The sequence below is a fragment of the Amblyomma maculatum genome, chromosome 6 (genome assembly GCF_055883805.1).
Source record: "Amblyomma maculatum isolate TAMU_Amacu chromosome 6, ASM5588380v1, whole genome shotgun sequence".
Classification (NCBI taxonomy): Eukaryota; Metazoa; Arthropoda; class Arachnida; order Ixodida; family Ixodidae; genus Amblyomma; species Amblyomma maculatum.
This window is the reverse complement of record NC_139349.1, coordinates 98,702,161-98,715,729: the sequence shown is the minus strand read 5'-3', so window position 1 is coordinate 98,715,729 and position 13,569 is coordinate 98,702,161. Positions and strand designations below refer to the sequence as shown.

The 13,569-nt window shown below is 45.7% G+C and overlaps 1 protein-coding gene across 6 annotated transcripts in view; it reads left to right on the top strand.

The window, feature by feature from the left end:
* Positions 1-13,569, top strand: part of LOC146186381 (uncharacterized) — a 95,489-nt gene that overhangs the window by 64,193 nt on the left and 17,727 nt on the right. For all 6 annotated transcript variants that reach the window (XM_084607159.1, XM_084607157.1, XM_084607155.1 and 3 more), the window contains 3 exons: positions 2,708-2,862; positions 4,634-4,979; positions 9,806-10,149. In XM_084607159.1, the coding sequence (XP_084463285.1) occupies positions 2,708-2,862; positions 4,634-4,979; positions 9,806-10,149 (845 nt within the window). The remainder of the gene's footprint in view (positions 1-2,707; positions 2,863-4,633; positions 4,980-9,805; positions 10,150-13,569) is intronic.

Here is a 13,569-nt window from a genome sequence, read left to right as displayed (position 1 = left end):
TTGTGCAGAAGACGTCACAGCTGTACAAGAGTACGAGGAGATTGCCACACGAATGATGACGCTCCTCACCCGACGTTTGTGCAGAAGACGTCACAGCTCTACAGGAGTATGAGGAGATTGCCACACGAATGATGACGCTCCTCACCCACCACATCGAGGGCCTTTAGGTGCCTACTCCCGCTGCCGACAGTGGCCATTTTACGAAGGCAGCAGATGAGCTCCCTGCAGCAGCTGCACTGTCTATAAACGCAGCTTTACCGGAAATTCTCACTGAACCATCTTTACCGGAAATTTTCGCTGAACCATCTTTCAACTTAACCACAGATTCTGCCATTGAGCTTAAACAGAGGCAAGTCATAAGTGCCTCCGTTTTCACGCCGATGCCTGATTTCGGTTTGTTCGAATCAACCTGAAAGGCATCTACAGAAGGAGCACAGTGCAACAAGGAATTGCTGAAATTCATTGATAGGAGTGATGATCTTAAGGCCCAGAGGGATGTCAGGAATCACCGAGGAGCACCTGCCGTACTGTGGGGAAGACTTTTGGGGGAGACGTATTGCAATCAGGGACTGATCCAGATGGGGTTGTTTTAGAGTAAACAAAGCATTGGGCCAATTTATGGAGATAGAAAGTCGAGCAGATGTTTCTGTGCTGTTTACAAACAAGATTGTTTTCGGCCCTTCAACTAAAGAAGATTGCGAATGAGCACAATATGTTGATCCTGCGCCTGACAACGTACACACAGAGCGACCATCCAAACGAATCGACTTTGTCGGCCTGTGGGGGTATGAGACTGGTAGGGAGGAGCCTATGGCATGTAGCGACCTCACTCAAGGGCTCCAGAAGCCACCAAAGAAGTGCATGCAGTGGCTCTGAGCAAGACAAGAAAGGAAGTGAAGAGCAGATGTACTCAGCCTCCCGAAGAGCTCAGTAGTGCGGCTTCTGGAAAGAATATACGAGAGGAAGACGCTGCCAGAGTGATTCTAGCTGACATGCCGACCTCTGTAGGCACTACGAAAGATGCGGCGGTGAAAACCGAACAGATCGATTACGATGTTATTACACAAGCGCGAGAACTGAGTCGTGCAATGCTGCAATCACTTGTGCAGTGCGCAGAGTCGCTGAAGAAAGTCAACGAATCTTTGAACAGCCTGGAACATTGGCAGCCACTGTTTCACAAGCACAGATAGAAATCAAGGCCAGTGTGCATAAAAAGGACACATTGGAAATCCAGAGTGTTGTGTCAAAGTGTCGTGTTGTGTCAGTGTTGTGTTGGGTCAGAGTGTGTGAGTTATGTCGGAGTGTAGACATCAAAGCTGTGCGTCTAGAACTTTGAGCTGCAGCTATGAACTTCCAGCACCGAGCTCACAAGTTTAAACAGATGGACAAGATCAATGCCGATAATGCTGGCAGTGAAGTGGGACGAAACAATAAGACCTTCACGCGGGGAAGCAGGGATTCAATGGATGGCAGAGTGGCCTTTTCTCTCAAAGCAGCACGTCACTGACAGCAGAGCAAGTGGTGTCGCAGCCGATACCTGTAGAGGTGGTACTCTGTTCCTCGCCCAACAGAACCGGAACCCGTAGACATTGTGTAACATTGATGAGGGTCCCATGGCAACGATGAGGGTCCCATGGCAACGATAAGGGTCCCATGGCAACAATGAGGGTCCCACGGCAACAATGAGGCTCAAGCATACCAGCGATGATATCTGAAGCAGTTACAACCATCATGTGGACCACAGCGCTAAATTGAAGCAGATGATGGACGAGTGCAATCAACGCTGTATTGTGGTCACTCAGCACAGACGAATCAGCGAATTGGACAATGTGGGCTACAGTGTGTGATTCAAATCTGTGCTGCCATGCTCCTACAGATCCGTCATATACTGCACTGTTGGTGTCCTGTTGTAGAAGTTGGAAGCCAGTCTTCGCAGATTATATAGTGTCATCATTGATGAGCTTCATGAGCGAGATGTCCGCACCGACTTCATCATGGTGGGCATCAGATACCATTGATGTGACGCTGTTATAGCTTCGAGCTACGTCTCACCTTGGGTCGTGGAGCTTGTTGCAGATTCGCGCGCACCTGCAAGCGAAACGAAGAGGAAGAGGAGGTTTGGGATGAGGAGCGTGCGGCAGAGACTGATCATCATGTGGTATTGACGGCAGTGGGGTCAGCCAGGCAATTAAAAGCATCTAGAGGCGGCCTGGTGTCTGCCCTGCTTCTTCTATAGCAAGGTTACAATCTGCCTTTTTCACAAGGCCGCTCTGCGCATGCGCACCCCTCCCTTGTTTTAAAACAAACCACTAACCCTAGCTGCGCATGCGCAGTTCTTGGCCTCCGCGATCGGCGCAGACGTAGCTGATCTCGGAGGCCATGTGTAGTTAATATCCGTGACAGGCGTATGCGATAGATGGCGTTAGCTGTCAAGAACACACACTGTCATTTCGCTGGCGCCAAGGACGTTTTCAACCAGTAGCAGACGAATTTTCAACCATCCCAGAAGGCGCCACAGTTTGTGAAAAAGGCGGATACTATTGTCATCAGTTGTAATGCATTATTTTATAGATGTGTGTGTCTCTGCTTCCTTTAATGCTGCCTTTTTATTTAGCTTCTCAAGGGTTGCTTTATTAATCTTTTCTTCATCAGTTATATGCTGCAGCCAAAGCAAAAAGAAACTTTTTCAATGAGTGCTTTCTTGCAGCCCTCAGCGGTAGATGAAAACGAGTGCAACGTATGCCACAAGGTCTTCCAGAGGAAGTACGGCCTGAAACGCCACCTCATGATGCATTCCTCGGAAAAGAAATACAAGTGCTCCCTGTGTGACCTGCGTTTCTCCCATCCCTACAACAGAAAGAGGTGGGTTGGCTCCCCATTGACTGTATTCTCGTCTTCTCTCGTCTTGAAGTATTATAAGTGACGCTTCTTACCGTTGCCTTCGGCATGTCTTCACGCTGCGAGCTTGCTTTTCAGGAAGAGCCCGAATTTGCATGCAAGGCTGTGGCCTTTGCTACTCAGGTGCTCTTGTTTAAAGTTTAAAGTTATATTTCTCTATGCTTTCAGCTGCATAGCCATTGCAGGGAGGACTGAAGACACAAATATAGAAATATATACATCGATTTCATAGTCACAGGTACAAGCAATGTTTAGTAGTAGTACAAATAGTACCAGTGTGGCACAAATCCTCTCTTTTCAGCTCAGCTGCTGAAGAAAATATTCTAAAGTTATTTGACAAACAGTGTACACATTAAATGAATCTTTTCGTGGCTCAGCTCCAGAACATGGTGGAAGTAAATTGATCCAGTGCAATGCAAATTAATTATGGGCATAACAAAAGAAGATAAAGAAAAAGATATTTGGATATTTATGTAGAAGAAAACGAACATTGTTAGAAGAAGAAATAATACAATAATTAAAGACACAGTATAAATTTTGCTAATGCAAAAGAAGATAACAGAAGGATCTTCAGATTGGTGCAAGAAGCCTGTGTGCAATTTAAATTGAGGCAAGCAATTCCATTCATTTGCTGTTCTAAGAAATAAAAAAATGAGAGTTTTGAATGAGCCAATTTGTGGCCACTAATAATTTCAGTGTTCCTAGCAAATGATTCAAACCTCTCTTGGAATGGTTGGGATGTAATTCGGCAAGTTGTAGAAACGGGCAGAGATTGCTTTTTTTACCATTGGAGCGATTGCAAACACACACATTTGATCTCTCGGGGAGAAGCTGGCTCCTATATCTCACCCTTATTCGATGCTGCTGCTGTCTCTGCAAGGTCGTAGTAGACTACCCAGATTTGCAAAATATTGAGCTCACTACAGATCAGTCATGTACAATGTGTGTTTGTCTCTTTGTGTAATTACCATCACAGAGCTTTTTATGCTTTCGTAGGTTAACTATTACCACTTAGGACATAGTTCTTGCATTTTCCAGTGAATTGCTGGTTAGAGAGATCATACTGTGATGGCTTGAGTTAGTTAAAATTTTTAATGAGTGAATAAATTAATTGTCGGTTTGACAGTTTCTCTAGTTTCTGGATGTATAGGTAGGTATAGTTCTCATAGCATGTTGGTAAATTTGAGAACTGGTTGCAAGCCACGAAGTGCCTCAAATTGTTGTATTGTTGAACAGGAAAAAAAAAGAAGAAAAAAAAGAGGTGAGGGCCTATGCACACAGAAGCTCTGAACAGTGATGTCAAGGCTGCGGTCTGACTCCTGAAGTTGAAGTTAGAAATTCTCTCGTCATTAAGTTCAAACTCCTGACACTGACACGAAGTGGGACTGTTTGACATCATTTTGAAGTGAATGGCAGTGCGACTTAGCATTTCAGATTCACGTCCAAAATTTGATGCCGACACCTACAGTTTACTTGCAGAAATGGTCGATGATGGCAAAGCTAATATTTAGTTCTTTCCTAGCTTATAAAATCCCCATTTTTGTCAAGATTGATGTCTTCACCGTTAGAATGTCGTAATTTGCTGACACATGCCAACTGAAGTTCATTCTCGGTGTCCTTTTAAAGTGGCTTATGCTAATTCAAATTCTCTATGATTCAAACAAATTTTGAGTTCACTTTGAGTTCGAGGTGTGAAAGTAGACTGTAGTACAATATTCTTGTTTTCTCTAAATAGGCATGTAATACGACACCAGCAAAAAGACGAGCGTCTCAAGCAACGGAGACAGCAGCAAGTTCAGCAGCAGACTCAGCAACAGCTTCAGCAGCAGCGGCTTCAGCAACAGCGACTACAGCAGCAGCAGCAGCAGCGACCTCTGGGGTTGTTGCTGAGTAGGGGCATCCGTAAATCAGCTCGGCGTAGTGCATCCCAAATGGAAACCTCCTCTTGGGCGTGTCCGCACTGCCGCCTCGTGTTCCACACCTCGGAGCTTCTGGACCTGCATGTGCCGCTTCATGCGGTTGTCACGCCAACAGAGGCAAAACCCGAGTCTGAACTTGAGCACTGCCCGGAGTGCGAGGAAGTAAGTGGTTGAACGAGTTGAACTGAGCGAATGAAATGAAAACTGTGGGGCCACAAGTGTGTCAGGGCACTGAGTTTTTAGAGGTCCATGTCGATAATCTACTGTGAATGTATTTAGCCTCAGGAGTTAATGAGGCGTATGTACCGTTAAAGAAACTTAATCCTTCTTGCTGCCAGCTTGTGCAACCCAGGATTAAAAGGCACTTGTACATGCGATTTATACCGATGATTACCCGAGTTCTGCTTGCAGGTCTGGGCAGTGATGAAATTTAGTATTATAGGTGATAAAATGAAAGCTTTCAATGCCATAACCGTACATTAGAATTGAGTTAGGCATTTGAGAAATGCATAGAAATGGATGGACTTAAGCAGTAGAAGCCACATTATTTAAGTGTGATGGCTTCTCACTAAGCCATGTGACTATTTCTTTTGTAGCCCCTTTTTATTGTCTTCAATTGTCCATGATCGCAGCCTCAGGAAATAGTTTAAGCCACATTTTCCACTGTGACTTGTGATGTTGTATGTCGCAGTTTTTGTATATAAACGTTCTTCGCCGAGGTTCTTCAAAGTATAGGCTTGTTCGCTGCTGTACATTTAAGTTCTTTCATTAACGTTTTTGCAGTATTGCTGGCCGTTTATTCATGGAGATGTTTATTCATGGATTAATGTTTGTCACTGTAGAGTTGGAATATAATTGCAGAAAATTTTTAAATGCAGTTTTCTTGCAGTAAGTATATCTCTCGCTGCAGTTATAGCATCTCTGTTGCTTCTATAGTAATTGTGCTGTAGGTTGTTTGCATTTTCGTAGCATGGTCCAACTAATTTTTTTTTTACTTTTTATCTGGTTAGGAGTGCTTGCCTAACCAGTATGTTGTATCCACTGGGCGTAGTTGATAGAATGGTGCACGAAAAGCTACAGCACATTTCTAGAGAAAACAAATTAGTTGTGGTTTAACTCTGGTTAACCTTAGTTGAATTGCGATAGCAATGGCGAAAGCTTCCTTTGCCTGCTACATTATTCCCCTATCACACCCTATCAGTGTAAGGTGCTACATTATTGGGGACACTTAAAGGAGTATAGACACCATTTTTTGAAGCGTCGGAAGGAATACGATTGCTTTCCTGGTTATACAGAGATGCTCCCCAAGCAATCCCAACCTCGCACGTTCCCGCGAAGATATTTTAATTTGATTTTAAAAACAAGCCATGCAAGTACTTCGTTTTTCAAAACCCATTGGCATCGACATCTTTGTGACGAAAACGTGTACATAGGTAAACAACATGACGTAATCAAACAACTGTGACGTGGAGTCGGCAAAGCAAAGAGCAGTGACGACACATGGCCGGACTCGAACAGCGCCGCCGCCGCTTCCGGCCATGCCCTGAGAAAGACTACGCTTCTGCTCGCTTCACTCAATGGCTTCTTTGTTGGTGCATGTTACAATTACCTCACCAGTGTACGTATGGAGATTGCCTACTAAACTCAGGCCCCAACGGCATGCCTGCACAAGTGCAGGGCTTACGGCAACGGTGCCTCTCGATGGCACGCCGGGAACGTACTGCGCCGCTCCCCGCCTACCCTAGACGTCGCTAGCCCTAGCTGGTTTCACATCGAAGCGCCAGCGAAAGGCGCTTCGGAACGGGCTAACGCTGTAATAAACGTCGGAGTTTAGCGCCGATTTACTGGCAAGCCCATTTCGTAAAATATTTTCTTGCTTTGCGCGACGCCTTCAGCAGTGGAGCTAGCAGACATTAGGTGCGTCGCACCGGGCAGCAGCTGTAGGGGAAAAAAAGGTCGCTTGTATCACTGTAATTATTTCTACCAGGACCTCCGTATTGGCCGAATAATCCTCGCAATTTAATCGTGACTCATAGTCCTTTATACAAATAGTTATGTAAACGAATGAACAGCGATCCGGGATAGCTATAGATTACTGATAGCGGATGCTATGAGGCAGCTATGACTTGGGAGCCGATCGTGGCGGCCACGGCTTTACGCCCCCAGATTGCCTTGACTGCGCCAGATGGCGCCACATGCTTGGACGGCGGCACGCAGGCCTGCCGCGTCGGGACCAATCAGCGCGTGAACAGGTGTGAGCACGGAAGCATGACGGGAGCCATCGGTAGAGCTTACGGGTTACGGTGGCTGATAGCGTCATTACTAAAACATTTTTTTTAAAACAGCTTGGCTCACAGTGTTGGCCAACCGGACTAATAAAGCAGCATCTTCACGGTTCCTTTGTTCAACATTCCTACCAGTTGACATTTCCTGCGCGTCAACCCCCCACGTTTTCGTGGCTGCTGCTGATTCCTGCTTCGTCGCTCGAGTCGCAGGCGAGCGGGTCAGGATTAAAGTGCCCGGCAATGTTGCTAACATCCACGCTATTGGACGAAACAACGTCGCAGTACTAATTTTACTACGCTGTAGCGTTGCTCGACGACAATAGTTTCTTGCACGTGCGACAGCAAGCAGACGAAAAACGCGACCCGAATGCGTCATCAGATTTTGTGTTTACGCGATCATCTACCTTGCCAGTAGGGGGCACTCGTGTGGCGTTCTCGTATCTTCGTCTCGTACAAAAACAGGCTATACCGCCCGGGTGGTCAGACTCGTTCATAGCCAATCCCCTACCCCGCAATATGCATCCTCTGTTCCACCAAGGGCGCCGGAAGGCGCGAGCCAAATACATCCAGGAAAGGTACGGGACGGACACTGAATCCTACTACGTAGACGCAGCAAAGTCAGAAGCGGGGTACACGGTAGCGGTTGTGATTCACCAACAACAACTGGTTGATGCCCTCACCATCTGCGATGACAATATAGAAATGGCGGAGGAGGTGGCCATTGCTTTAGCCGCCACGCATACCACCTGCGCCTATATAATAACAGACTCTATGGCTGCCTACCGCAACTACATCAAAGGGCGAATATGTCCCCAGGCTGCCAGAATATTGAAAAATTATGGACATCCCGAACAAGACAAATGCCTCGTCTGGACACCGGGACATCAAGGTGGGGAAGGGAACGAGTGCGCCCATGCCGCTGCCCGAGCTCTCCTCCCCCGGGACTCGACCCCTCCATCCTCCACACCGCCCTATCCCGGCCCTCTGGCGACATATGCGGAGAGGTTACAGCACTGTAGACTCTCTCGCAGAAAATATCCACCCCCAGCCAAGGGGCTCTCCAAAGCGGAGGAAGTTAGATGGCGACGCCTACAGACAGGTACATATAACACACCAGCCCGTTTAAACACAATACACCCCGGGTTCTGCGACCCCAAATGCAAATATTGCGGGGAAAAGGCAGGCCTGCACCACATGGTGTGGACCTGCCCACACAATCCTCCAGATGATCCGAATGCAGTGCCAACAATTGAGGGGTGGGAGGCTGCCCTATCCAGCTCTGGACTAGAGGCCCAACGGGCCCTCGTGACACGTGCGCGGGTAGCAGCGGCAGCCGCTGGAGTCCCGGACTAGGGACCCCACCTACACATCCCCCTCCCTTAAATATACTTAATAAAGTTTTTCACTCACTCACTCACTTTGACGTCATCGCGTGCTCGTGTCCGAAGAGATCGAAACCGAAACTGGCCCTGATAAATGCATTGATGATAAATTAATTGGTCTCTGCTGGGGCTGTTTGGGTTGCAGTCCCTCAGTTTTGGACCACTGCAGATCGATTAAAGTAAAAATACCGGAACAGAAAATGTACGTGTCTATACTTTTTTAAGCTCATCCTTTAAGAGTATGACGCAAGGGCTGAGCTCATTAAACACGTGGGAGTACACGGGAAGCGAGGGCCACCAAAACGCAGCCCAGCCCACATATAAATGAGAAGGGTTCAATGCTACTGAACCGAATGTGGAGCGAAAGCATCAGCTGCAGGTGACCGAGCGTTCTTCTTCTCCTTCTCCTCCTCCTCCCTCTTCTTCTTCTTCGCGACTGTTCAAGGTCAACCGTAGCGACCAGTCGTGGGAAATCGTGGGAAATCGGGTGGTTAGAGGTCGTGTTGATGTGACTGACGTCGAGAAGGCGAGACAGGTTGGCAAATAATATGCAGGGAAATTGACGACCACGGTCAGTCGTGATGGTGCAAGGACACCATAGCGGCTCATCCAGTGTGTGATGAGTGCTCTGGCGATAGAATCCGCCGTTATGTTCAGAAGGGGATCGCTTCAGGCTAGCTACGCAATGGCTTGAAACTTGGCACAGTATTGCTATCGCAATAAGAAATTGTCTAGTTGCTCAATACAGTGTCTGTTGACAAGCGTAAGCATTACATAGCCAGTTTCTTATATGTTATTGTGAACTTTATTGTTTCCAGAAATGCTTTCACAGGACTTTGTTGAGCTCGTTCATATCAATATTCACTGATATTTATTGAGCTCAGTGAAAATTTTTATTGAGCCGGGTGTTAGGGTTTGGGAAGAGGAAAAGAAAACGTTGCCCGTCAACAAAACTGGAGAAATCTCTCAGAATCTAGTATCTACAAAAAGGGCAACATGTAAAAGGGACAACAGACAGGATGACGGTACTTTTAATGTCCTCATAGTTTACACATTTGCTCAGCGGTAAAGCATATCTGAAGTAAAATTTAGAAATTATGGTTATTTATGGCAAAGCTAGTTCATAGAGCAAAACCAATGAGACATCTTGCCATTGCACATGTCTGGAATTTTTTCTCGCTAGCGGTTTTCCTACAGAGTGTATTGATTGAGTTTATGTTCCTCCAGGTGGCGTTGCCGATCGGCAAGTTTGTATGATTGACAGCTGTCATAAAAAAAATGATGGTGGTTTTCTTTTAAGCTATGAATGCCAAAATTGCAGGAGTTCTCGACGAGGGCTGAGCTCATTAAACACGTGGGAGTACACGGGAAGCGAGGGCCACCAAAACGCAGCAGGCAGGAATCGGAGGCAGCAGCAGCTGCGGGGGATCCAGAAAACAGGACTGGCTCCTCCTCCTCTTCCTCCTCTGCTCTCTCCGGCCAGCAGAACCAGCAGCAGCGGATCCACAAGTGCAGCCTCTGCTACAAGGGCTTTGCCACCGAAGATCGTCTCTCCAAGCATTACCAGGTGCATGGCAACGATGAGACCAAGCCGCTGAAGTGCAACATCTGTGACAAGCGCTTCCTCAACAACTCTGCCTTGACTGGCCACCTCAAGATACACAAGTGAGATGGTCCTGGATTCTGTTTGTGTGTTTAGTTTAGTGGAATTTTGACACTAGGCACAAATTCTGCTTTGTAGGCAAGGTTTTTATGAAGAAAAAGAAAAAAGCTTTGTAATAACGTTTTGCAAATCTGTCAGTACGATATATCAAACGCTTTGTGGTCTGAACTGGTGTATAACCTTTTCTTTTTTCGCTTAGTGTATAGAAGTTTGAGGGCATAAATCTATTTGTGTTTCATGGTTACTTCTTTGCTGGCTTTTAGTGACTGGCCCGTATGTGCTCTTGGGCAAAGGTGGACTATCAAAATGCAGGCCAATTGGGTGACTACTTGCCACAGCCTCTTGGCTATTAGTATTGCAGTCAATTTCTTTTAGTGCGAAAGCATTTCTCATCTCACGTTTCGTGTGACCAGAAAATGTCCTTTGAACCTTTTAATCACCCAGAGAATCAGCGGTAATGAAATTGGTCACTGGTGATTAATCATAGTAGTTATGACTTGGTTAGTCATAGTCATAGTTGGTGTCTGACGTCATAACAGCTCAATGTAGTGGCAGCACTGCATGCCAGTCATGTCTGAACACATCAGGCCTTACCATGGTAACAATGATGGCGCCATTGCATGGCCAAGAGAGAAACGCTTTCGTGTTGCCGCACATCAAGAGGCATAAGGGCCCCCCAGAATTTTCTTTGTTATTGCGATCTGGCAGGGCTCAAACCATCTAAATCCAACTTGAATTCAAACTTCTTGAATATGAATTTGAGTAACGCCGTATTTGATTTGCAGCTTTGGGTTCAAACTCTTCAATTTGATAAAATCAAAGTGACGTTCTTAACAAAATAATTTAAATGGATAACATGCACCTAGAAAACTGTATAGTGTGGCCTAGGAGAGACGCGCTCTGTATAGGGACCAGGCAGCTGGATGGGTGGCGCCATGGAGTGCACAGTCTGTCATTGGTTCGTGTGGAGTTTTCTTCGGTGCTCTTAATGTTTAGGTGTTATTGTTATGTCCAACGACATGAAGTGTTTGCAGGCACATATTGTACTTTCACCACACTAGCAGCTACGCAAACTCATTGGACGCTTCTAAGGTGTTTGATTTCTACCGGCTTCCATGACAATGGTTTCTGCAGAAGCATGAACGGTGGGCGATCTGGTTACAGTTGGTTAAAAGACAGAGGCATGTATCCACGGTTTATTTTGCATATGTGTTTTATTTGACACAGGTTTACATATTTCTCAGCAACGCCCATTTACTAGGCCGCGTGAGCACGGTGCTTCTCATTGGCCTTTGAGTGAATGCGAGATTTCTTGATTAGGATCTAGTATGACTAGGCTGTTTCACCTCAGAGAAATTGGTCATATGGCTAATGCTGTATGTAAATTTAATGGCACTCCTACGAGCCGCAATGTATGAGTGACATGATATATTGAAGGGCCGGAATTTATTTTCGATCACCTAGCATTCTCAACGCTAAGTATAAAATGACCTGCATGGGCATATTCCCTCACCTTGATCGAAATGCAGCTACTGCAGCCATGTATAAACCCGAAAACTCGTGGTGCGCTGAGAAAGCAGAACACTTCAGTGAACGAGTCCTCACAGCGAGTCGTCAGCAATAGAACACCCTCTTTAGGGGTTTGGTGGCCTATCTCACAACACATAGCGCTCTCTGTTATTTTATTGGATTTTACGGTTTCGGCAGTACATTGGACTAATGCTTTCAAATCGTTTAGACAAGTACCATCAATTGCGATGAACTTCCTGGACTGGGAGAAGGCTTAGACGAACTGAAGTCAAATATTCTTAGAACTGCATCCATTATAGCAGGTGTCCAAAAATATTCTCAATGAGAGCAGGAAAATTAACTCATCTTTTCACAACCTCCGGGGGCGTGTCGAGGGAAAGAACGTGTTAATATGATACCATAAATGAAGTCAAATATCTGTAACAACTCCAACGTGTTCAATCAGAGCGTCGTTGTATAGTATGTAAAGATGATTTTGAGGGGAAGTTGGCCATTTTGCCCATGAAGTTGGTCAGTCTCAAGACCTGGTTTAGTGAGTTATGTTAGCTTAAATGTGCAGGAAGTCCAGTAAGCTTGTTGGTTTGCATTTGCTACCAGAAGGAAATTCTACTTCTGCCTTGCTTGTTTATTTTTCTGCATTTCCAGCCCTCATTGCAAGGCTGAAGCTAGAAAACCATTGGCTATCATTTCCTTCTGAACCATTATGAGCCCACTGCCAAAAGAGACATTTACAGCACCTTTAACTGTGCTTATGAAGAACCTGAGATTACAAACAGCTCTACTGAAGCATCATCACTTCACAGCCTGATGGTGTTTGATCTTCTGGCGGTTTCCAACAAGAATTGAGTAAACAAGATCAAAATGCAGCGCAGGTCATGTCGAGTCGATGTCTTCATAAGCGCCTAACGACGGCGTTCCTAGCACGTGACGAAATCGCGCTGGGCTGTTTTTAAAACATGCACTCCTTGCCGGAGTCTTTGCTGAGGACAGCTCTTTTTTTTTTCAAAATTGCCTGATAGAAAATTAGGCTTTAAAAGCCACGTCACAGAACGACAGGTAGACCCATGTCCAGGGACGCCTCAAAATGCAACCTTGGCATTCTAATGTTGGGAGATTTGCCACAGGCGGTGCTTGTCCGCTGAGGTGACAGTGGCGCCATACAACAGCCGCCCTGTCCCTATATTATTTTTTTTCCACTTTTGAAGTGAAAGGGTGCTCTGTTCTTGTGTCTGGTGCACTGCCTTCATCTAACTCCTTGGTCACTAGTGAAAGTAGCTGATCCTGCAAGATCAAAAATTTTGGTGACACACAGCCTTCGTCTTTTAAGGATATGACACAACATCATTAATTGGTCCTGCCAGTGGCGCCTCTTTGTGGATCCTCGTTTGCATACACTCGCCCCTCTCCGACATGCACTTTGCTGCTCAGGTAGTCACTTATACTTTCTTAATTTGTGCCTCTTTAATGCCATCATGCTCATTTGCATACAGCCATAAGCTGGCACATCGTGTAAAAAACAATAGGACATAGATATAAATCCCCGCTTTAGCCAAGCCATACAAACCTACTGGCGTGGCCTAGGGGATAGCTTCTGACTCTGGATCTAAGGATGCCAGGTTCAATTCCTATCTCTCCGTAAATTTTCTCTTCATCAATATTCATTTACAGTAGAACCTCATTGATACTTTTTTTTTAATGTAGGGAAAAAAAAACTTACTATTATCCCGGAAAAGCATGAGCTGAGCTTTCTGATATTAAAAATTTTCACTTTGGAATGAGGTACCAAGGCATTTAATATTGAGACTTTCACTGCATAAAAGTGTAGGTTAGCATATAGACATCAAATGTGAATGTCTCTTTTTTTTTTTTAGCTCTCGCAGAATTCAGTCTGT